At 53.3% G+C, this 24128-nt stretch overlaps 2 protein-coding genes across 3 annotated transcripts; one reads left to right on the top strand and one right to left on the bottom strand.

Moving 5' to 3' along the window:
- The first annotated feature begins 68 nt into the window (after window positions 1–68).
- Window positions 69–9031, top strand: LOC310835612 (uncharacterized protein C19orf44 homolog). Its single transcript, XM_083720455.1, has 9 exons — window positions 69–208; window positions 1157–1726; window positions 2166–2466; window positions 2801–2874; window positions 3592–4081; window positions 4206–4304; window positions 4549–4718; window positions 5215–7584; window positions 7989–9031. Exons 1-8 carry the CDS (start codon window positions 125–127, stop codon window positions 5296–5298), a joined length of 1872 nt encoding a protein of 623 aa, XP_083576581.1. The 5' UTR covers window positions 69–124; the 3' UTR covers window positions 5299–7584; window positions 7989–9031.
- Window positions 5641–22727, bottom strand: CHERP (calcium homeostasis endoplasmic reticulum protein). Of its 2 annotated transcripts, XM_083720279.1 has the most exons (18): window positions 22573–22727; window positions 20009–20182; window positions 18963–19147; window positions 18233–18370; window positions 17032–17183; window positions 16027–16138; window positions 15841–15930; window positions 13710–13947; window positions 13427–13605; window positions 12298–12727; window positions 10785–11023; window positions 10487–10620; window positions 9629–9715; window positions 9220–9372; window positions 8264–8374; window positions 8065–8159; window positions 6780–6965; window positions 5641–6223 (listed from the first exon to the last, which is right to left on the bottom strand). In XM_083720279.1, the coding sequence occupies exons 1-18, from the start codon at window positions 22610–22612 to the stop codon at window positions 6219–6221; spliced, it is 2748 nt and encodes a 915-aa protein (XP_083576405.1). In that variant the 5' UTR covers window positions 22613–22727; the 3' UTR covers window positions 5641–6218. The 2 variants fall into 2 exon arrangements, with proteins under 2 accessions (XP_083576405.1, XP_083576404.1); XM_083720278.1 differs by having other exon boundaries at window positions 15841–16138; window positions 22573–22673.
- Window positions 22728–24128: the final 1401 nt, after the last annotated feature.

The following is a 24128-nucleotide window of genomic DNA, read 5'->3' as shown; positions in this document are numbered from 1 at the left end:
CTCTCGCCAATGAGAGAGAGGCTCCGAGCGGCGACTCCGGACCAATCCGGGTGGAGGATATTGCCACGTCGGGGCGGTTGCTAGGCGACGGGGAAAGGGCCTTCCGGCGGCGGCGGCGGCGGCCATGGCGGTGCGGAGGGCGGAGGGCAGGAGTGCGGCGCTCGCCCGGGCTCAGGCCCAGCTGACGGGGAGGCGCCTCACTGGGAGGGTAAAGGCTTTGGTTTTTAAAAATGAAGGTGCCGTCGCCGTGACGTCACGTCGCTGGTGCTGTGACGTCAGAGGGGGAAAACAGCAGCGTGACGTCACGCGCGTCACCCCAAGGGGTTTCCGAGGGTGGAGGGTGTCTCTGAGCATGTGAAGAGCGCTTATCCTGTTAGGCGTCGCTACTCTGCGCCCCGCACGGAGAGCAGCAATAATAATAATAATATATATGTATAATAATAATAATAATAATAGTAACAATAATATATGATCTACAATTGCTATTATTTGTAAGGGATGAAAGGGGGGGGAGATACGAAGGTCCTAGTAACGTGGAATTTTACTCACTTTTTATTTATTGCATTTATAACCCAGCCTAAGGAGGAAAAAAGAGCTTGATTAGGCTGAGAGCCGGTGTCTGGCCCCAAAGTTCACCCGTTGAGCATTATAAGTAAAGGTAAAGGGACCCCTGACCATTAGGTCCAGTCGTGACCGACTCTGGGGTTGCTGCACTCATCTCACTTTCCTGGCCGAGGGAGCCGGCGTACAGCTTCCGGGTCATGTGGCCAGCAGGACTAAGCCGCTTCTGGCGAACCAGAGCAGCGCACGGAAACGCCGTTTACCTTCCCGCCGGAGTGGTCCCTATTTATCTACTTGCACTTTGAGGTGCTTTCGAACTGCAAGGTTGGCAGGAGCAGGGACCGAGCAACGGGAGCTCACCACGCTGTGGGGATTTGAACTGCCGACCTTCTGATCGGCAAGTCCTAGGCTCTGTGGTTTAACCCACAGCGCCACCTGCGTCTCTGTTGAGCATCATGGCCAAGTGGGAATTTGAAACCCTCTTCTCCCAGGTCCTAGTTTGACACTAACCACTATGCCACCTTGGCTCTCCTGTCGTCCCCCAAACCGTCTTCCTAATATGACACCTCTTAACCCTCCGTCCTTCTCCCTGCAGAAGGAGCTGGACGGGGCTCCCAGGAACAGATTGGCGGCCTTGGAGCCCAGCCAAAGCCCTGGCCTGTCTGCCATCCACATGGCCAGTGACCTGAGCGACCTCTCCGACCTGGGAAGGAGGGAGCTGGAGGGGTCCAGCTTGGCAGAGACCCCAACACCACCGCAGACCGGACCCCACCGCCGGTTTGTCAAGCAGAAACCGCAGGAGGTGGTCCTAGACACCCGGCAGGCAAGGCCCAGTCCTGCCACAAGGACGGGGTTTGCCGCTGCCTCCAGAGGGGAGAGGTCAAGCTCCGTCCTCAGGAAGCTGGCGCAGATCGAGAGCAAGATCCGCAGCCGGAAGGCCGGGCGGGACGTCGGCCAAGCGCCCACGACGGACGAGGAGATTTCCCTGAGCGACTTCAGCCGCAGCCCTGAGCCGAGGCTGGGAGGACGAGGGAGCCTGGGAAAAGCCACGGGGCTGAAGGAGACCGCGGCCCCCGTCCGAGGCAGCAGCCAGGGTGGCACAGAGGGACGCAGGCAGGCCTCTCCCAAGGAACCGGGGGAGCAGGAGGACCTGCTGGGCAGGAAGGTAATTCGGGGGCCATGCCTAGGCTTCACAGCACTGCTGGGGAAAATAAGGTCGTGTTTTACTGACAGTGGCAGCCTGGGTTTTATTGGCCGTCCAGGCCGAGCCCACAGCATGTTGGGCTTTGAACCCCAGCGCTTCTGTCTGAAAAAGTGTTTGTGGAAAAGGCAGGGTGGGGGGGGGCACTCAGCAACTTCCCGCTTGGCCCTCTGCTCTGGCCCGTGAGGCAGTGGCCCCTCAGGTGTTGGCTTCTCCAGATCCTAACTCAGATGAGAAGAGCAGATCCTGGCAAGAAAACCAGAGGCCAACTTGGCCTCTGCAAAGGACAGCATCTGTGGCGGGTTCCATTCAGCTGCAGGAGGAGGTGGTGCTGGTAGTGATCATTTGGGGATGCTCAGAGCCGCAATGACCTGACCCTTTCCCTCCCCTTTGCTTTCTTAAGAAATGGATCCGGTCCCCCCCAACCCCACCTTCTTCCCGCCCGAGGTCTCCTTTGCCTGGCAAAACTTTCCTGAAGAGGCCCACGCCCAGGAGTCCTTCCCCACCCGGCAAGCACCCTCTGGCACGGCTGAGCAGGGGGGCATTTCGTTCCTCGACCCCCGCAGGCTCCTCTTCCCCCGACGCCAGCTCCGTGCCCCCGAGGGAGGCATCTCTCTCCGAGCAAAGCGTGGTGCGCTCCCTCGACGAGCTCTTCTTAGCGGCGGGCGGCGGGCCCAGTGACGACGACTCCAGCAGCAGCAGTGGTGAGTCGCCTGTGCAGAGGAATGCGTGTCTCTGGCAAAGGGAGAGCCAAGTTGAAAGGGAGCAGGAAGCAAGTGGAGGGAGCTCTGTGGGCAGAATCCACTCGAGGGGGGCTGGTCGAGGGTGAGAATGAGGTGAGCCGGGTCCTTGCCCTGGCCTGGTCACTCCTTGGCTAACAAACGGCTGTGGAGGCTGCTACGGTGAGAAGAGCAGCCTCTGAGGTCATACACTTCCTGTGGGGAATTGCAGGAAAAAGGGGGGCAGCTCCTGGACCCCGGGGGGTGGAGAGAGACTCCCCCCCCCGCTGCTGAATGTCCATCTCATTCCCTGCTGCAGATTTCCGAGTGAACGTGTTGAGCCTGGACGACTTGGCCCCTGCTGCAGCCAGCGAGACCGAAGTGTCAGGAGCAGTAAGTTTAGGGAAGTTTTCAATGTCTGATTTTTTATTGTGCTTTTAATTCTGTTGGGAGCTGCCCAGGGTGGCTGGGGAGGCCCAGCCAGATGGGCGGAGTATAAGTCATAAATTATTATTAATATTGCTGTTATTTCGCCCCATCCTCAGCAGGAGCCAGACATTTGCCACGTCTGTTTCTTTCTGGTGGCGTGAGCATTGCAAGGAAACCACAACCAAGAGTCTTAATAACAATTATTATTATTATTATTGCCAGGGTTTTTTCCCCTCTGCCAGCTTCTGGCCAAAAGAGGTCCACCACGAGGGGGCTCAAAAAATCAACATCCAAATTACGAAAGAAAAAAATGCAACTTAGAAAAATGTAAAGACAACATAACCTTTCAGAAAAAACTAAAAGAGCCAAACGTGCTCATTTTCCTCCTATGCAAAGGCAAATAGAGGCGCCCCCCCCCCCAAAAAAAAACTTGCCTGAGGGAGCAGAGCTCCTCTTCCTTTTCAGGGTGCTAGGCCAGTGGGGGGCAGGCAGGGAGAAAGTCTTGCTGTCCCTGCAAGAGACTAGCTTGGAGCCGCCTGCCTGGGGGTGGGTTGTGACTCGAGTTACTAGCATGGAGTCTGCCATTCCAAGGTTGGCGGTTTGGGAGGGGGGTGCTGCGCTTCAGAGACCCTCGTCGCCTCTGCGTCTCACATTATACTCACAGAAAAACGTCCTTTCTAGGCACCTGCGATGCCTGTAGAGTCAAAGGAGGAGCTGGGAGCCTCCCCCTTTGCTGCCGTCAGCCAGAGCTCCTTCAAAGCCCAGAGCCCCCCCAGGAGAGAAGCTGCTTCCCTGGAGGAGGAGGAGGAGGAGGAGGAGGAGACGACGACGACGGAGGACGATGATCCAGGAGACACTGAGATTTCCGAGCGGCTAAACAGCACTTCTGCTGGGAGCTCCCATCCCGAGGAGGAGGAGGAGGAGGAGGAAGAGGAAGAGAATCCCACCAGCGCAGAGTATTCGGAGGACTTTGAGTCCTCGGCAGCATCTGGGGAGCGACCCTCCTCCAGGGACCCCTCGGGTACCGGGGCGCCTTCTGAGCATCCTGCCTCGTTCTCCCTCACCTGCCCTCCAGGGGGCGCCAGAACCACCTGCCTGCCAGCGAGGGTCCTCGTGAAGGATGCTGCCGTCCAGACAGGCTGCTCCTCTCTGGCCTATTGTTGGCTGCAAGGTAAGCTGTTCCCGGCTGAGGCTGGGCGAGATCCGTGCAAAGCTCCGACGTCCTTCTAGGCCTGGCCCAGGTGCCTCAGGTGTGCCTGCTGGTCTCCCAAGAGTGTCTCCTCCTTCCCCCCTAGGCGACGCTCCTGCAGCTCTGGACCCAATGATGGGAGCCGGGAGCCTTCTGGAGACCCCGCCCATCGCCAGCCACGTCGTGAGCTTGGAGACGCTGGAAGGTACGCCTCTCCTCCCGCTATCCTTGAACCAAGCACCACCTCACCCCAGCCTTTGCCTGCCTTTGAGCTGCATGGCATGCAGAAGGGCGCAGGAACGGGCGGCAGAGACCTCCAGAAGAGAGGTCCCTTCCCTATGGGGCCTGAGCAAAGGCTGCTCTAGAGCTAAGTCTGGGGACCTGGGAGCCTTTGGCCCTGCCAGCCCTCTCTTCCTCCCCACACCCACCTCCCATTCTCTCACCCGCAGCGCTGACCACCTACAGCCCAGCCGTCTTCGCCCTGAATGAGCTGCTGAAGCAGAACGTGCTGCTCATCCGGCAGTTTGCAGACGCCGCCCGCCAGCTCCACGCCTCCTGGGTGGCGTCTCTGGAGGAAGAGAGGGGCTTCCACTATCACACCCTGGAAGAAGCCAAGGAGGTAAGGCTCGCTGGCTCACAGGCCCTGCTCCTTCTGCTCAGGGCAGCTGCGGCCAGCCTGGCACCTGGCAGGCGTTTGGGACCGCAGTGGCTGTGCTGGCTCGGGGAGGGTGGGAGATGAAGTCCAAAATGTACCCACGGGACCGCCTCTCCTGGTATGCCCTGCAGAGGACCTTAAGGTCCACAAATGACAACACTTTGGAGGTCCCAGGTCACAAGGTGGTTAGATTGGGTCTCAACTAGGGCCAGGGCCTTTTCAGTAGTGGCCCCGACTTGGTGGAACGCTCTGTCCCAATAGACTAGCGCCCTGCGGGACTTAACATCTTTCTGCAGGACCTGCAAGACAGAGCCGTTCCGCCTGGCCTTTGGTTTGGACTCAGTCTGACCCTTACGGTTTTGATCTATGGGCTATTTTTACAATGAGGCTGCATTTTAAATTGTATTTTAACCTGTATTTTAAATCCATGTGGGTCTCAACCCGCTTTGTCCCTTTGCAGTACATCGAGCGCCACAAGCCCCCACCTCTGACGGTGGAGCAAGCTTTGCGAGAACTGGAGCGCCCAGGGCAAACTGCCTTTTGAAAAGCGCACGGGAGGAACGTCAGAGCTGGCCCTCTGGAACGAGAAATAAACCACTCAGGAACCGGCCAGCACTTTTACCAGAATGAAGAGCTGGGCTCTTTCGGAACAAGAAAAGCAGAGGCCCTACAAATCACGGCTTGGGGGGGGGGGGGAGAGGCCATTGCCCCACCGACTCCTGCACAGCCCCCCAGCACCATACAGCTTCAAATCTCAGCGGAGATCGAATTGGGGAGGGAGACGAAAGGACACCCTGCTATGTTATGAGTGTGCAAAATTCAGTTGTGCCTGGGATGAAGCCACTTGTACATGGATGAATGTGGAGTCAATAAATCTCATAAACTCTATAGAGGGAGGGGAAAACTTTCTTTATTGAAAGGCAACAGTAAGAACGAGGCGGGTAGCTGACTCGGAGCAACCCGAGAGGCGGCCGAGAAGTCCCACAGGTACAGAAGTCGATCTTCAACAGTCGCTACACCATGTTGGGGGCGGGCGGTTGTGAAAGTGGGTCTACTGTACAGGGAGGGGGCTGTGTCCCCCCTCGGGGTGCTGGTGGTCTTCAGACACCCCCCTCTTGGGGCGTTTGGGCAGGAAAGGAGGGCGGCTTCGTGTTTTGAAATGGGTGGGCTGGGCAAGGGAGTGACACTACAGAAGAGTCGGTCTCCCTAGCTCCTTTTCAATCTTGCCCGAAAGGTATGTACAAAAATAGAAAAGGCCCAAATAATTTCTCTTCTTGCAATGCCTGGAAAGAACACTCTTGGGAGCAGGTTAGCCCTCTGTATCCGAACGGGCAGAAGTGGGGGGGGGGGGTCATCTGGGGCAGGGGGGTCAAGAGGTACAGTAGAGAGCCTCAATTCACACAGCCAGGCCGGGGCTCAGATGCTGATGGACGACTGGCTGGGCTCCCTCAGCTCTGGGCGGCGTTAAGCTTTAGGAGGAAAAAAGAAGGGTCAGGCTGGATGCAGGGGGCAGCAGAAGCCCACGGGTCCTGGGCTAGCAGGAGGGGGGTTCCATGCCACACGTAATGAAATGACAGGGGAAGCAGACCCTTCCTGCAGCCAGCGGGGAGGCGGGTACCCTTAGGTACCCACTGGGCAGGGCTGCCCCCACGAAGATGCCCACCTGAACGAGAGGTTGCCCCAGTTCCTGCCCTCCTTTGCACTGGCCTGGCAACCTCAAGAGACCCTTCCCCCTTTCTAGCTTTCCCCGTGCCAAAGGGAAGGGTTTGGCTAAAGCCCTGGGGCCAAGCAGCCTGCCGGCTCCCCACACGTTTGCCCCACGGCTCGTGGAAGCCCTTCTGCCTTAGCATCTCGGGGAGATGGGCAGAGCCACGTCTTGCCATCCTCACCAGGCGATCGCTGGCAGCCCACGGGCAAGGGTGCAGTAACACCATCCTACAGATTGGAACACCATCCTACGGAAATGGAACGAGGGGCTCCCCCCCCCCGCAGCCAGGGGTCAGACCCGGCAGCTTGCCCACTTACTTTCGTCCCTGGCCTTCATGCGGGCAATGAAGGAGTAGCTCTTGTTCCTCCGGTAGTTCTCGTAGGGGTCGTCCAGGGCCACCCCCACGCCCTTGTACTGGTCCCACTTGTCTCGGATGTCGCCGCCTTTAATGGGGTCCTGGATCCCCTGCTCCTTGGCCCCCAGACCCCCGGATCCGCTCCACCCTGGGGAAAGGGAAAAGCAGGCGGTTGGCAGGAGGAGGGAGGGAGGTGGCGGTGTCAAAGCACCTCTCTCTGGAAACCTCTGACCCAATGGCGGAGGAGCCCAGCAGCAGCAGAATCGGACCCAAAGGGTCCTGACCCGGCAGCGGCCAACTAGGCGCCCCCAAACCTGAACCCAGGCACCACAGCAGCGACTCGCCCCAGCTGTGGCTGGCGGGTGGCAGCTCTCTGCCCAGCCCTCAAACGATCTACGTTGGCAGGCAGACCCTCAGAATTGTAGAGTCGGAAGGGACCCTAAGGGTCATCCAGTCCAACCCCTGGAATGTTTCACTCAACGTGGGGCTCGAACACCCAACCCTGAGATTGAGGTCTGTGCTCTTACTGACTGAGCTGCCCCAGAGAGAGAAGGCCATTCCTTTGGAAGGCTTTTAATTCCACGCTACTAGGACCTTCGTATCTCCCCCTCACTCTTTCCTCCCAGGGGTGGCCTACACAGTTCTCCCTTTCCCCATATGACCCTCACAATGAGCCTGCAAGGTAGGCATTAGGGCAGGGAGTCAATGACCAGCCTTGGAGCCACCCAATTCCTGGCCGAGTGGGAATTTGAACCCAAGTCTTCCTAGCCGGAAGCTTCTTCTTGATGCTGAAGAATGGATGCTTTTGAACTGTGGTGCTGGAGGAGACTCTTGAGAGTCCCATGGACTGCAAGAAGATCCAACCTCTCTATTCTGAAGGAAATCAGCCCTGAGTGCTCCCTGGAAGGACAGATCCTGAAGCTGAGGCTCCCAGACTTTGGCCACCTCAGGAGAAGAGAAGACTCCCTGGAAAAGACCCTGATGTTGGGAAAGATGGAGGGTGCAAGGAGAAGGGGACGGCAGAGGACAAGATGGTGGGACAGTGTTCTCAAAGCAGGCAACATGAGTTTGACCCAACTGCAAGAGGCAGTGGAAGACAGGAGGGCCTGGCGTGATCTGATCCAGGGGGTCACAAAGAGGCGGACACGACTAAACAACAACAACTTCCTAGCCGGACACCCTCTAACCACCGGAGGAGTGGAACAGGCCCCCTAGACTGACCCCATCCCTGACGGACAGAGCCTTACCCATTTTCACCAGCATCTGGTGCCCCTTGTTCTCCTCTCCGAGTCTCGATTCGGGGATGGGGGGCCCCGAACTGGATCCCAATCCGGCCGAGGAGCTACAGACGGGGTGGGAGAAACCGAGGAGAAGTGAGGATTATCGTGTCGATCCCTCAACCCCCAACCTTCCCCTCCCAAGCCCCTTCGCCGAGTCAAATCTTACGGAGGCGTCTGGCTGCGGGATCGGGACCGGTGCCGCCTTCCGGGGGAGTAGGATTTCGATCGGGACCTGGACCGAGAGCGGCTCTGAGAGGACCGAGAGCCGCTTCTGCTCCTGGGAAGAAGGACGGGGGAGGAAGCAAAGTCAGCCCCTCTCTCTCAGGAAGAGACTGCCCTAAAACTTTCTATCGAAAACCGTCTAATTTGTCAGCGCCTAAATGATATTGAGCATCAGAACAACTTGGCCACAATAAGGAGATTTTGCCCATGGTCTGACTATTTTCCACCTTCCCCTTTCGACTCTCTGGCACCCTCTCTGCATAACTGAGCAATTCCAAAATACAGATGCACTTTGACTCTCGCGAGATTGAATGTCTTGCCCTCGGCTGGACTTGAGGGACGATGCCAACAGACGCCACACGAAAAATGTCCCTGTGGAGATGGCCGTCCTGAATCTGCGGCGCATGCCCTTCTGGCTTGCCCTCTTTGTAAAGACTTGAGGAATGAGATTATCACCCCCTTTTATTGCCCATTCCGGGTCGCCCAGCCACTGCCCCAGGGTCCTTTCTCTTGGCAGATCAAGATGAGCAGGTGACGGCAAAGGTGGCACGGTTTTTCGCTGGGGCAGTCAGAATCAGATCCACCATTTGACCATTGATTCAAAGCTCTAAAATGTATTTTATATAATTGACTTTTTATTTCTATTCTTGGTATATCGTATTGTTTTATTGCTACAGCCGACAGCTGGTGCAAATATTCATTCATTCATTCTTGGCTGCCGCGGCATCTTATGGCGGTGAGTTCCACCGGCTAGCCGCACGTCATGAAAAACGACCAGTTCCTTCCCCAAAAAGCTTCAAAGGCAAATGGGCTGAAGAAGAAGCCGGCCGGCCACAAAGGTAACGTCCACAGCCCCCCCCCCCCCCAGTCTTGCCAACCTGCCCTGCCCTTCCTCCTCACCTGGACTGGGAGCGAGAGTAGGACCGCGACCGGGAGCAGGATCTCGACCGGGATCGGGAGTAGGAGCCGGAGGACTTGGACGACCTTGAGTTGGAGCGCGAAGAGGAGCGGCCACGGCTCTTGGACCGGCTGCTGCGGGATGGCGAGGGGCCGCTGGGCAGGGAGAAAAGGGGGGGTTCCTGAGTGGCGCTGTGCCATCGCCCTGGACTCCTGCAGCCAAAGTACCTCGGCTGGCCTTCGGCCCCCGGACAGCAGCTGAGCTAGGAGACCCCCACAGCCCAGAGAGCAGAATCCCCTTCCCTCCAGGTGAGGGCCGTGCTCGGTTTGGATACAGGGAGGGGGTCCCTCTGCACCTCCCCACTCCCCCTGCTGGCGGCACTCTGCACGCTCCCCGGAGCCCTGTGCCCACCTGTTCCTCTTCTCCTGCCCCTTACGCCGCCGGGCCCTCATCTTCGCCCGGAAGAACTCATACAGACCGTTCTGCTCCCAGCCCTCGCTGTAGGAAAAAGAAAGGGGGGGGTATTTAAAAAATATATCATTAGGTTTTCATGTAATGTATTATTATTATTATTATTATTAATTGAATTTATATAGTGCCCTATAACTGGAGAGTCTCGGGGTGGTTCGCGGAATAAAATCAAGATGTAAAAACCACAAAAGACGTAATAAAAAACAACAATCCGTCACCATCATCATAGGTCACTATTCTTATTTTTCTCATCCCATATCACTCGATAAGATGTTCTGTCTCCACTCCCCAAACTGCCCATTTGTTTCTAACATTACGCAAAGTATAAAATGTAAAACTGAAAATAACATATTACCGTTCTTCCGTTGCTCAGGTCATAAATCCATCTTATATTGAACAAGAGTAAAACAAAACAAAACAAAATAATAATAATTGATTTATACCCCACCCATCTGGCTGCGTTTCCCCAGCTACTCTGGGCGGCTCCCAACAGAATATTAAAAAAAACCCCAAAAATCAAACATTAAAAACGTCCCTAAACAGAAGTCAGAAAGTCATCTTTCAAGTCTCTTAACTCTAGCAGTTAATTTTGCCGTTTTAGCACAATCCATCAGTTTGTTAATCCATTCTTCTTTTGTAGCGATTGCTGCTTCCTTCCACTTCTGCTGTTACATAAAAATCCTCGCCGCCGCCGTTGCACGCATGAGCAATTTTATCATCATTTTCGCTTTCTCTGGCCCAATTGAACCAGGGGGCGTTTTTCTAAAAAACAAGCCCTTTCTGGGCCTCGCCTCTCACCTGTTCCTTGGCCGGTCGTGCGAAGGGGGGCTGTAGAAAGCTTCCACGGCTGCCAGGAGCCTCTCGCTGGGGGGCATGGGGGGCGGCAGGCGGATATCCTTGGGGTCCAGAGGCTTGTAGTCATGATCCTCCAGCTAGGAGAGGAGGGGGAAGGAGCCGTCATGGCACACAGTCCGGCTGGAAAATAATTCCCTGCACCCCTGGGACCACGAAGGAGAGGCCACGGGGGTCGGGAGAGGCCTCCTCCTGCCCTTCTGGAGGTGGGGTGGGGGGCAGCTCCCCCCCCCAGGTCACTTACTTTGACTAAGGGGGCCATCAGTCCAGCGGGGAGGTCGAAGTAGGGGACGTTGGGCACCAGGCTAGGGTCGTCGTGGTTGACGTGGGGGGGGCCCTGCCTGCGCATGTGGGGGGGCTGCCCGTTGAAGCCGTGGGGCGGGGGCCCGAAGTCAGGGTGCTGGGGGCCCCCCCAGGGAGGGTGCTCGCTGATCCCTGGGTGCGGCATGCGGTGGCCCGGGTGGTGGTGTGGGGGCCCGATCTCTGCAAAAGAAGGAAGAAGCTTCAGAACAGTCCGAGTAGCTGCAGGATCTGAGCACGGGACAACGCGTTGGAGCTACTTTCTTGGGGTGCAAGCGGGGGCAGTGTCTCTGGGGGTCCTGGGCTGCCCAGATGACAAGGCACACCCCCCCTCTGCCTCGCTGACGGGGGTCCAAAGGAAGGAAGTTTGGCACCAGCTTAGCAGAAGGAGGCGGACACGGTGCCATCCTCCCGCCTTAGGGACTCCGCTCTCGATTTGTGCAGGGTTTACCCCTTAGCCCAGGGGTCAGCAAACCTTTTCAGCAGGGGGCTGGTCCACTGTCCCTCAGACCTTGTGGGGGGGCTGGACTATATTTCGGAGGAAAAAAATAAACGAATTCCTATGCCCCACAAATAACCCAGAGATGCATTTTCAATAAAAGAACACATTCTACCAATGTAAAAACACACTGGTTCCCGGACCGTCCGCGGGCGATTGGGCCGGATCCAGCCTGCCTTAGTTTGCCTACCCATGCCTTAGCCCAGGCTTCTTCAACCTCGGCCCTCCAGATGTTTTGGGACTACAACTCCCATGATCCCTAGCTAGCAGGACCAGTGGTCAGGGATGATGGGAATTGCAGTCTCAAAACATCTGGAGGGCCGAGGTTGATGAAGCCCGTCTTAGCCTTTTCTCCTCCCGAAGATATCCCATAAGGCAGCGGTGGTTTCGGATCAGAGGGCCCCACAGGAATTAACCTCCCCTGAGCAAAGTTTCTTTCAACTGGGCAAAGACCAGGGCTGGGTGACATATCAATATTATCGCTCAAAACTGCTTTGAGGTTCATACCGTGTGACATGTCATTTTGCAATTTTTGGCCTGGAAATACATCGCGAATCATGTCGTCTATAGCTCCATCCTCATTTCAAACACTGTGATATATTGGTATACGGCAGTACCTCCATTTCTGAACATCTCTGTTGACAAACGTTTCGGAACTCAAACGCCGTAAACGCTTCAGTTTTAGAATGTTTTTTGGAAGTCGAACGTGCCAAAGCGCAGCTTCTAAACTGCGTTTCCCGGAAGTAAACGCTTCTGTTTTCAAACATTTCGGAACTCCAATGGTCTTCCGGAACGGGTTATGTTCGAAAACCAAGGTACCACTGTATCGTGTTTAGCAGCTGATATATCATCAGCGCAGAAACCAGATTATTGGCCAGGCCTAGCAAATGACCCCCTTGCTCCCGGACCCCCCGCCTTAGCCCCTCCCGGCCAGCCTTCTGCCCCCCCCTCCACTCACCCTGGGGGAAGTCGCCTTGGGGGTAGTCAAAGCGGTGCGGGTAGGGGGGCCGCTCGAAGGGGTGGCGCGGCGGGAAGTCGTCCTGCATGAATCGCGGGGGGAAGCGGTTGAAGTTGTGCGGGTGGGGCGGCTGGTTGAACTGGGGGTGCTGCTGGTGGGGCGGGAAGGGCCCCCGGAAGTGGGGGGGCCTCTGCATGCGGAAGGGCGGCTCCCTCTGGCCCCCTCCCCAGGGCGGCTGCTCGTGCTGGTTGTTCCAGGGGGCCTCAAACTGGCTGTTCCAGGCGGGTTCCGGCTGGCTGTTCCAAGGGGCATCGCGCTGGTTGCTCCAGCCGGGCTCCCGCTGCTCGCTCCACATCCCCTCGTGGTTGCTGTTCCAGGGGGGGCAGTGCGGGGGGCCCTGGTGGTGGGGGAAGGGGGGCTGCTCGGGCGGCTGCAGGAGACAAAAGACCTTGGTTAGCGGGCGGGCGGGCGGAATAAGACCCTTCCTGCCCGCAGACTGTCTGGCCAGAGTGGTGCATGCTCTGGTTATCTCACGCTTGGACTACTGCCATGCGCTCTCCGTGGGGCTGCCTTTGAAGGTGACCCAGAAACTGCAACTAATCCAGAATGTGGCAGCTAGACTGGGGACTGGGAGCGGAGACCACATAACACCAGTCCTGAAAGACCCACATTGGCTCCCAGGACGTTTCTGGACACAATTCAAAGGGTTGGGGCTGACCTTGAAAGCCCTAAATGGCCTCAAAGGTCCAGTAGCTCTGAAGGAACGTCTCCACCCCACCCCAGACACCGGGGTCCTCCACCCGAGGGCCTTCTGGCGGTTCCCTCTCTGTGAGAAGCAAGGTTACAGGGAACCAGGCAGAGGGCCTTCTCGGTGGTGGCGCCCGCCCTGTGGAATGCCCTCCCGTCAGATGCCAAGGAAATCAACAACTACCTGACTTTTAGAAGACATCTGAAGGCAGCCCTGTTTAGGGAAGTTTTCAATGCTTGATGTTTTAATTGTGTTTTTAATATTCTATTGGGAGCCACCCAGAGTGGCTGTGGAAACCCAGCCAGATATGCGGGGTATAAATAATTATTATTACCACGGTCCCCAGCCAAGCCCTCACCTCCCGCTGCCCGCCCAAAGTACCTGCTGCTGCGCCCATGGGGTGACCGGGTGCGGCTGCTCGAACCAGGGCGGCTTGTTGGGGGGGATGTGTTCGTGGGGGCCGGGCCCCCGGGGTCCAGGCGTGGCCGCGTCGGCGGCCCCAGCCCCCGTGGCCTCGTATTCGGCGGAGTCCGGCAGCGGCAGCTGCGGCTTCCCTTCGTCTGAAACAAAGGCGGACGTGAGAGCCAAGCTCCTGGGGGGGGGGGTTGTGGGTCGGAAAGAGGGCAGGGTACACCCCCACCACGAACGGGGACCCCAAAAGTACCTGTGGGGGTGATGGGGGCGGCTGGCGGAGGGGGGGCGGGGGTGGCCTTCACTTCGCTTTCCGGAGGTGGGATCTGCAGTTGCGGCTGCTGCTGCTGCTGTTGCTGTTGTTGCTGCTGCTGCTGCTGGCTGAGGCTGCTGACAAACTCCTCGTGCTGCGTTTTGAGGGTCTGGATCTGTTGCTGAAAGGCCACTTGCACCGGCTGGACCACGCTGCCAAACTCCATGATCAGGGTGGCCTGCCGGGACCACGCCGAAGGGGGTGGCATTTGCAGAGAGAGAGAGAGAGGAGGGGGGAAGGACAGAGAATCATAATAAATGATAACACATTTTTATTTATACGATATATGATACAGTGGTGCCTCGCAAGACGAAAAGAATCCATTCCGCGAGTCTCTTCGTCTTGCAGTTTTTTCGTCTTGCGAAGCAAGCCCATTAGCGGCTTAGCGCTATTAGTGGCTTAGCGGGCTTAGCAGATCAGCTGATAAGCGGCTTAGCGGATCAGCTGTTAAGCGGCTTAGCGGATCAGCTGATAAGCGGCTTAGCGGATCAGCTGTTTAGCGGCTTAGCAGATCAGCTGATAAGCGGCTTAGCGAATCAGCTGTTAAGCGGCTAAGCGGATCAGCTGTTAAGCGGCTTAGCAGATCAGCTGTTAAGCGGCTTAGCGGATCAGCTGTTTAGCGGCTTAGCTGTTAAGCGGCTTGGGGAAAAGGGGGGGGGGGGGAAGAAAAAAACCCGCAGGAACTCGCAAGACATTTTCGTCTTGCGAAGCAAGCCCATAGGAAATTCGTTTTGTGAAGCACCTCCAAAACGGAAAACCCTTTTGTCTAGCGGGTTTTCAGTCTTGCGAGGCATTCGTCTTGTGGGGCACCACTGTATCTTTATTGTCATTGTCCCATACAGAACAATGAAATTGAAAAACCAAATAAAACATTCAAAAACCCCTAAAAACTCTGAAACCCCATTTCAAAATACACTATACTATACTATAAAATACACCCCGCGGTTCAGAAAACCGGGCTCAGGGCGGCTAACAACAGATTTAAAACACTTAACTGATGCAACAAAAAACAGCATAAAATACAGTATGAAATGTGAATAACAATAAATTCAGAATAATTTAGGGGGGGGGGAATCCATCCAATAAACATTCGATGATCACCAGGGCTAGCTGGCTAAATTAGTCCTGTTTGGGCCAGCGAGGAGACCAGGGGAGAATTAGCTGTGAGATTCCAGAGCGGGGAATCTTCATAAAAAGGGGAAGGGGAGGAAGGGGAATAAAAAGATCAGGCTAAGTTCAAATTGAAAGCCAAGCAGATCCTGTTCGTATCCAGAGGTACCCGGTGGAGTACAGGATCAGGTTTAAGGTGCTGGTTTTAACCTTTCAAGCCCTATACGGCCTAGGACCCTCGTACCCATGGGACCGCCTCTCCTGGTATGCCCCACAGAGAAACTTACGGTCTTCAAACAAAAACATCTTGAAGGTCCCAGGCCACAGAGAGGTTAGGCTGGTCTCAACCAGAGCCAGGGCTTTTTCGGCTGTGGCCCCGATCTGGTGGAACACTCTGTCACAAGAGACTGGGGCCCTGCGGGACTTGACATCTTTCCACAGGGCCTGCAAGACAGAGCTGTTCCGCCAGGCCTTTGGCCAGGGCACAGCTTGACTCCCTCCCTCAGCAATCTTCGCGGAGCTCTGGCCCAATGGTGGCCAGTGGCTTGATTTGAATTAATTTTATAATGAATGATTTTAGAGTGTTGTTTGTGCTGTACTTTTGTACTGTTTTATTGTTGTTAGCTGCCCTGAGCCCGGCTTCGGCTGGGATATAAATAAAAATTATTATTATTATTATTATTATTATTATTATTATTATTATTATTATGTATCTGAAGACATCTGAAGGCAGCCCTGTTTAGGGAAGCTTTCAATATTTGGTGAATCATTGTATTTTTAATCTTTTGTTGGAAGCTGCCCAGAGTGGCTGGGGAAACCGAGCCAGATGGGCGGGGTAGAAATAATAAATTATTATTATTCTCCAAAATCTCTTCCCGAAGAAGGGAGCCGTTTGGGGGGAAGACCTGGCCGCTTGCTCTTACCACCACCCCCTCGGCCTCCTCCTGCTCGCCTCCCTCACCTGGTACTGGCCCAGTCCGAGGGCCGGGCTCTGGAGCTGCTGGATGATGGCCTCGTCGAAGTAGCCGTTCTTCTCCCACAGCTGAAGGAGCTGTGGGAAACCAAGAGGGAGAGGGGGGCTGTTATTGGGCTCTGGGGCTCCAGGCAGGGCCCTGGGCACCCCCGAGGCCACGCCAGGGCGGCTCACCCGGGCAATCTTCTGCTGCTTGTCCTCCTCCACGGCCAGGAAGCTGGTGCAGTAGATGGGGACCACCACTTTCTGCAAGGCGGCCAGGAGGTCCCGCTGTTGCTTCCGCTGGCTGGGAAGGCAGAGAGAAGAGGGGGGAAGAAGGGGAGCTTCAGAAAGTTGGGCCGGAGGTTCAGTTTGCTGCCCTCTGGGGGTCTGGGGGTCCTGCCCATAGCTGTCAACTTTCAGATTTGAAAATAAGGGACCAGCAGCCTCAAAAATAAGGGATCAGCAGCCAAAATAAGGGATTTTCCAAGGGGCACAGGTATGTTCTACCTCTGAGCCCCTCCGAGCCAAAGGGAGAAAGCCCAGCCAGCAGCCAAACGAAGCCTCAAGCGGTGGTTCCCACAGCGCAGCAACCCGGCAAAGGGGATGCAGCAAGGGAAACCACCGTCCCCTCTCCGCTGGGAAGCGCTGAGCAAAGGCGAGTCCCCAGGCAACGCGGCTGATTTGATCAGCACAAGGCATGCAAGCTCCATCCCCCGTCGTTCTTAGACTCCTTATTGGGTGAGCAACGCAGCCAGGCAACACAGTTGGAGCCTCCCTCCTCCCTGGCCAGCAGGGAGGGATGGAGGGAGAGGAGCTGCTTCCTTTGAAACCCGGGAAATTTAAGGGACATCATCAATAAGGGACAGCAGCGGGACACGGCGCTGGGATAAGGGACTTTCCCGCCAAATAAGGGACGCTTGACAGCTATCTTGCCTGCAGGTATCTCTGGTTATCTCCCGCTTGGACTACTGCCATGCGCTCTACGTGGGGCTCCCTTTGAAGGTGACCCAGAAATTGCAACTAATCCAGAATGCGGCAGGCAGACTGGGGACTGGGAGTGGCTGCCGGGACCACATAACCCAGGTCCTGAAAGAGCTACATTGGCTCCCAGGATGTTTCTGAGCACAATTCAAAGTGTAATTGCTGACCTTGAAAGCCCTAAACAGCCCAGCAGACCCAGTAGAGGCAGGATCTCACCAGTGGTGGAGGACGTCGTTGATCAGGTAGATCAAGTGGAGGCGCAACTCGAAATGCGCCCCCTCGGCGGTGATGCGGTTGCGCAGGTGCCCGGCCATCAGCTCGCAGTGCTGCGGGGACTTGGCGTTGCTGAACATCCAGTTCTTGCCGGCCTGAGGATAACAAAAGGGAACAGTCAGAGGCAGCCAAGGGGAGAACGTGCCCCGCAAAGTCAAGAAGGGAGATTCCCTGGAGCAGCAATGCCTCTGGGGTGAGGTTAGGATTTTCATTTTATATTCCCTTATTTTATTTTCCCTTTAATTTTTTGGGGGGGCCCCCAAGAGAGTGTGGCCCTAAGCTGGAACTTGCTTAGCTGATACGTAAATCCGGCACTGGCATAGATAGATGAGAGAGCGAGAGAGATGATAGATGATAGATAATATTTTGGAAATGTATATCCAGTTGTTTTTTTCCTTTAATTTTTTTGGGGGACCCAAGAGAGTGGGACCCTAAGCTAGAGCCTGTTTAGCTTATACATAAATCCGGCACTGGCATAGATAGATAGATAGATAGATAGATAGGAGAGAGAAAGAGAGAAAGAGAGAAAGAGAGAAAGAGAGAAAGAAAGAAAGAAAGAAAGAAAGAAAGAAAGAGAAAGAAAGAAAGAAAGAAAGAAAGAAAGAAAGAAAGAAAGAGTGTGAGAGGACTGATACACGAGAGATAGATAGATAGATAGATAGATAGATAGATAGATGATAGATAATATTTTGGAAATGTATGTCCAGTTGTTTTTTTCCTTTAATTTTTTTGGGGGACCCAATAAGAGTGTGGCCCTAAGCCAGAGCTTGTTTAGCTTACACGTAAATTTGGCACTGGCACAGATAGATAGATGAGAGAGAGGGAGAGAGAGGACTGATACATGATAGCTAGATAGATAGATAGCTAGATAGATAGATAGATAGATAATATTTTGGAAATGTACATCCCAGGTTTTCTTTCCCTTTACATTTTTTTGGGGGCCCCCAAGAGAGTGGAGCCCTAAGCTAGAGCTTGTTTAGCTCATACGTAAACCCAGCACTGGTCTTTAGGGAGAACCCACAGCTGGACCCAAGAGCGCACCCTCTGGGGCAGAGCGCTACGACCCGTGGCCTTCGACGCCTTTTGGGGGCAGCCCCCCCGCGAAATCAGGATGCAGCCCCACCCACCTCCAAGCCCCGCCTACCGAGATGGCATCTTTGGTGCAGGTGTCGATGATGGGCTGGAGCAAGTTGTCAAACTCATTCATGTCCAGCTGGGTCTCCTCCAGGACCTTCTGCATCTGCTGTTCCACGGCCAGCGCGATGGCGGAAGTGATCTGCTCCTGGGGGTGGGGGGTGGGAGCGCCAAGGGTCTTGAAGGCAGAGCTGGGTGGCGAGAGAGCCCCCCACCCCCACCCACCTCCAAGCGAGGCCCTGGCCCCTTGCTGCCTCTTGAGGGCTACCGCGTCCCTCAACAGACTGGTATGCAGTTGTAAATACAGTGGTACCTCGGGTTAAGTACTTAATTCTTTCCGGAGGTCCCTTCTTAACCTGAAACTGTTCTTAACCTGAAGCAACACTTTAGCTAATGGGGCCTCCTGCTGCTGCCGGAGCATAATTTCTGTTCTCATCCTGAAGCCAAGTTCTTAACCTGAGGTACTATTTCTGGGATAGCAGAGTCTGTAACCTGAAGCGTCTGTAACATGAAGCATATGTAACCCGAGGTACCACTGTACTGACATTGAGACCGCTGGAGGGGATGGGGGGAAGTTGACTTTGAACTGAATTTTATATAAGTTTGTAATTTTCTAAAACAAACCAAATAGAAATTTTAAAAAAGAAAAAGTACAAAAATGCAAGTGCGCAGAGTAAAACACACAAAAAAAGAAGGAACGAGAAATAGTTCTTGCTTGTTTGCATCTCCACCCGCCTCACCTGTCTCAGAGCCAGCAGGTGCTGCTCCTGTTGCTGGAGGTTCCACAGGCTCTGCTGGATCAGCTCCTCCATGGAGGGGGTGCCCTGCGGCGTAGCGATGGGGGCGGCTGCCGTGGCCAGGGCGGGCTGGGGCAGCGGCTGGATCTGTGGGGTGGGCTCCAGATCTTGGTTCTGCTTGCACAGCACTGAAAGGGAGGGGAGGGAGATAGGAGCCCGTCAAGGACAGAGACCAGCCACTCGAGGGAACAGTTCCAAACCCTGCGCCAACTTGGGGGTGTTGCCTGGGCTGCGGCTGCCCCTTCCAATAATAATAATAATAATAGTAATAATAATAATAATTTATTTATACCCTGCCCACTCTGGGCGCTCCGAACAGAAATAATAGTAGTAATAATAATAATAATAATAGTAATAAAGCGATTAAAAAACCTCCCTAAACAGGGCTGCCTTCAGATGCCTTCTAAAAATCAGACAGTTGTTTATTTCCTTGACATATGATGGGAGGGCGCCACCACCAAGAAGGCCCTCTGCCTGCTTCCCTATAACCTCACTTCTCGCAGGGAGGGAACCGCCAGAAGGCCCTCAGGAGATGGACCCCGGTGTCTGGGCTGGACGATGGGGGTGGAGACGCTCCTTCAGGTCTACTGAGCCTTTGAGGCCATTTAGGGCTTTCAAGGTCAGCCCCAATCCTTAAAAAAAGAAAAAATAAAAAGATGGCAAAACAACTCCACTGATATGTGATGAGCCGGGCCGTGAACCCTGCAGCATAACTCAGATTTACATCGGCAAAGGTTGGCCGATCCCAGGCCAAAAGGAGGGCCGGCCAGAATTTGCAAGGGGGGGTTTCAAAGGGAAGGGAAGGAAATTCTTTCCCAAAAAAAGGTCGGGAGAGAACCAAGGATTCCCGTGAAGCCGCTCTCTCCACCCCACCAAGGGCACACCCTTTGAAAAATGATACGCGCCATACCGATATTTCAAAACGTTCTACAGGGTTGCGGCTACTAAGACGTCTCCCGCTAGCGACCCCCCCGGCCCCCCAAACTCACGCTGCTGCTGTTCCAGGGCCAGCTTGTACTTGTAGTAGCCGTAGAAGTCGCCCCCAAAGAGGAAAGAGAACTTGGGGTTGTCCTTCTGCTTCTCCATCGTCATCTTCTCGAACTCGGGGCCGTTCCGCGCCACAAACTGAGCCAGCTTGTCGATGACATTGCGGAGCTCCTGGTCTGGGGTTGCAGGGGGGGGGAGGAAATTGGGGGGGGGGACACCAGTCAAGGCTTGTGTCAAAGAAAAGGTCTGGGCTTTCAGCTCTTTGCTGGGTCACAGGGAGCAAACTAGCACAAAAGCCTCAGGAGCCTCCCTGCAACTGCACAATAACATCATCTGAAGTGTTACTGCTAGCCCCATATCTATCTACAGTGGTGCCTTGGTTTAAGAACAGCTTAGTTTATGAAAAACTTAGATTAAGAACGCTGCAAACCCGGAAGCAGGTGTTTTGGTTTGCGAGCTTTGCCTTGGAAGCAGAACATGTTCCGCTTCCTGCTGAGTGTAAATTGAGTCCCCCGCTGCTATGGGAAAACACGCCTTGGTTTAAGATCGGAATTCCAGAACTGAGTAAGTTCGTAAACCAAGGTACCACTGTCGATAGATATGAATAGATAAATAAATAGAGAGCTATGAGGCTATCAATAAACAGATAGACAGACAGACAGACAGACAGACAGACAGATAGATAGATAGATATGGGGCGATAGATAGAGAGAGAGAGAGAGAGATATGGGGCTATCAATAGCTAAATAGATATATAGATAAGAGTGATATGAGGCGATAGATAGATAGATAGATAGATAGATAGATAGATAGATATGGGGCTATCAAATGATCGATGTGGGGCTATCAATAGATAGATAGATAGATAGAGAGAGAGAGAGAGAGAGAGAGTGATATGAGGCTATAGATAGATAGATAGATAGATAGATAGATAGATAGATAGATAGATATAGGGCTATCAACAAATAGGTAGGTAGGAAGATATGGGGCGGCCCTTTGATTCTCAATCCCAGAACCCCTCCCTCGGTGTGACCCCAATGCACCTGTAAGCACCTGCCAAAGGCTAATTCCGCTTGCCCATCCAAACGCAAGATTTCGATCCTTTTTTTCTTTTTACTGTATTGTCTTATTTTATTAATTTGATTTAATTTGATATTGACTTCATTTTGTCCCGTCCCACCCACCCACCACAGTCAGCCTCCTACTGGGAGCAGGCATTCGATTTCATCCCCTTAACTTCTTCTATTTTTATTATTTCATCCCTCCCTCTCAGATCCATCTACAGCACTCAGAACATTTAATGGCAGATGAAGATGATGGATTTTTCGGAGCTAGCCAACCTAAATGGAAGAGTCCACGACCAGAAGGAGGAGGAATATCAGGAAGAATGGAATAAATTTAATGATTACTTAGTTAAATTCGTTAAGTTAAAATAACCGGAAACAGCTTGCAGATACTTAATAGGCTTAGGATTTTGTTTTCTGTTCAGTGATGAATTAATATGTTTAATTCTAAAAGGTGAAGATTTAAGGATCTTAATGTTTAAGTTAAATTTCATAAAAATTGGGATTTGGAAAACCGTTCAAAGGACATGCAATGAAATTCAACCAAGGGGAAGCGAAGAAGACACTTAACAAAGTTAATAACGGTAATTTTCAATAAGGCGATGATCTATGTTTGTTGGTCTTGTGTGTTTTTTGTTTACAATATTGTGATAACCAATAAAAAAATTTTTTTGGGGGGGAAAAAACCAGAACATTTAATTTAACAGATTTTATAATTTCGTTATCTTTCCATCTCTCTCTGTTGCTGATGGTCCCAACCACGATCAGTCTCCGCTACTCAGAGTATTATTTTTTAAAAAATTAATATTTATTGAAATTTCAAAAAATTACAAAAATAAAGAAAAATAAAACAAAAAATACAAAATACAGAAGAATAAAAACAATTATAAACAAGTCAATCTTTCCATATCTTATCTTTCATTTGCTTGTTTCCTTGACCTCCTCACACCTCCCTTTTTTGGGTTCTAGTTCAACTAGTTAATTCAGCAAATCCTTTCCATCTTTGTTTTTATCTTAGTAATTTATCTTAATGCATGGTAACTTTACATTCTCACCTGTTAACAACCCATTTTCACTTACTCCTTTGTAACATTGCTGCTAAAACCACATAACTTCATTCCAGCAGCCCTTAATTTTAGTGTTTCTGTAGATGGTCTTTAAATTTCTTCCAACCTCCTTTCCCCTACTCAGAGTAGACCTATTGACATGCACGTTCGGGGGGAGGGGGGTTTGTCTTGGGGGGTTCATTTATTTTTTTGGGGGGGTCTACTCTGAGTAGGGGGCGTGGCTTAGGAGGGGACCCCCCCTTTATTTCCCCTCTCCCCCCCCCTCGGGGTCTCTCACAAGAGGCGAGGGGGGGTCGGGAAATGGGAGGGGGCTCCTCGTGCTCCTGCCCCCCAACCGGACCTCTGAGCATACGCAGAGTGCCGGAGAGGGAGACCCCCCCACCCCTACCCCTCACGTGACCCCCACCCCAAGGGGGGGGGGACACGCTCTCTCACCTTCGGGCGGCGGCGGCAGCGGCGGCGGCGGCATCTCCATGGCGGCGGCGGCGGCGACTCGAGCGGCGCCTCCGAATGGCTGGCTAGGCCCCGGGCGGCCGTCAAGCGCGGCGGCGGCTGCTGAAAAAGGGGGCGGTGCTTCGCGACGGCGGCCGCCGAGCGAGGTTGCCGGGGAGACCGGAGCCACGCCCACCCGCCGCGTTCCATTCCGAGGGAGGGAGGGAGGGAAAGGAGGGGAAGTTGCGCGCGCAGCTCCATTCATAAGGAAGCGGCGCCTCATTCATAAGGCTGCGAGGGGAGCGGCGCGGAGGTAATATAGAGGCAGGGAAGCCCGGCCGGGTTTAGGAATAAGCTAAGCAAGCCCCCCCCTCCCAAAAAAAAGAAATTTAAGGGGGGGGGGGAAACAACCTGGATGGACATTTCCAAAAATATAATTTCATTTATTTATTTTTCTTTCTCTTTCTTTCTTTCTTTCCTTCTTTCTTTCTATTTATGCCAGTGTTGGATTTACATATAAGCCAAAGAAGCTCTAGCTTAGGGCCCCACTCTTGGGGGCCCCCCAAACATTTTAAAGGGGGAAAAACAACCTGGATGTAAATTTCCAAAATATTATCTATCTATCTATCTATCTATCTATCTATCTATCTATCTATGCCAGTGTTGGATTTGCATAAGTGGTACCTCAGGTTACATACGCTTCAGGTTACAGACTCCGCTAACTCAGAAATAGTGCTTCAGGTTAAGAACTTTGCTTCAGGATGAGAACAGAAATTGTGCTCCTGCGGCGCAGCCGCAGCCGCAGGAGGTCCCATTACCTAAAGTGGTGCTTCAGGTTAAGAACAGTTTCAGGTTAAGAACGGACCTCTGGAACGAATGAGGTACTTAACCCGAGGTAACACTATAAGCTAAACTAGCTCTAGCCTAGGGCCCCACTCTTTTGGGGCCCCCCCCAAAAAAAATAAAGGGGAAAAACAACCTGGATGTATTATCTATATCTATCTATCTATCTATCTATCTATCTATCTATCTATCTATCTATCTATCCCAGTGTTGGATTTACATATAAGCTAAACAACGCAAGCTTAGGACCCCACTCACTTGGGGGCCCCCAAAAAATTAAAGGGAAAAAAACCTGGATGTACATTTCCAAAATATTATCTATCTATCTATCTATCTATCTATCTATCTATCTATCTATCTATCTATCTCAATGTTGGATTTATGTATAATGTAAACAAGCTATAGCTTAGGGCCCCACTCACTTGGGGCCGCCAAATTTTTTTATAGGGGAAACAACCCCTGGATGTACATTTCCAAAATATAAAAAACAAATAAAATAAAACCTACATGCAGCAAGAGTGTTTCATGTTGTGTAGTCTCCTATTTTGTTATGTGCAAATGGGTTTAAATACCTGTTGGGTCCATCAATTACCATATAGCATATATTCAACACAAAAAAGAGTGACAATTTGTTGTTGATAAAGGGCAGCTGGACATAGAAAGGGCCTTGTTACCTTCAGTAGCTGAGGGCCACATCAAACCTAAATCCGGCCCTG

This window comes from Podarcis gaigeae, assembly GCF_964106915.1.
Source record: "Podarcis gaigeae genome assembly, chromosome: 18".
Taxonomy (NCBI): Eukaryota; Metazoa; Chordata; class Lepidosauria; order Squamata; family Lacertidae; genus Podarcis; species Podarcis gaigeae.
Note: the sequence above shows the minus strand (reverse complement) of the source record. Positions and strands in the feature narration are given on the sequence as shown.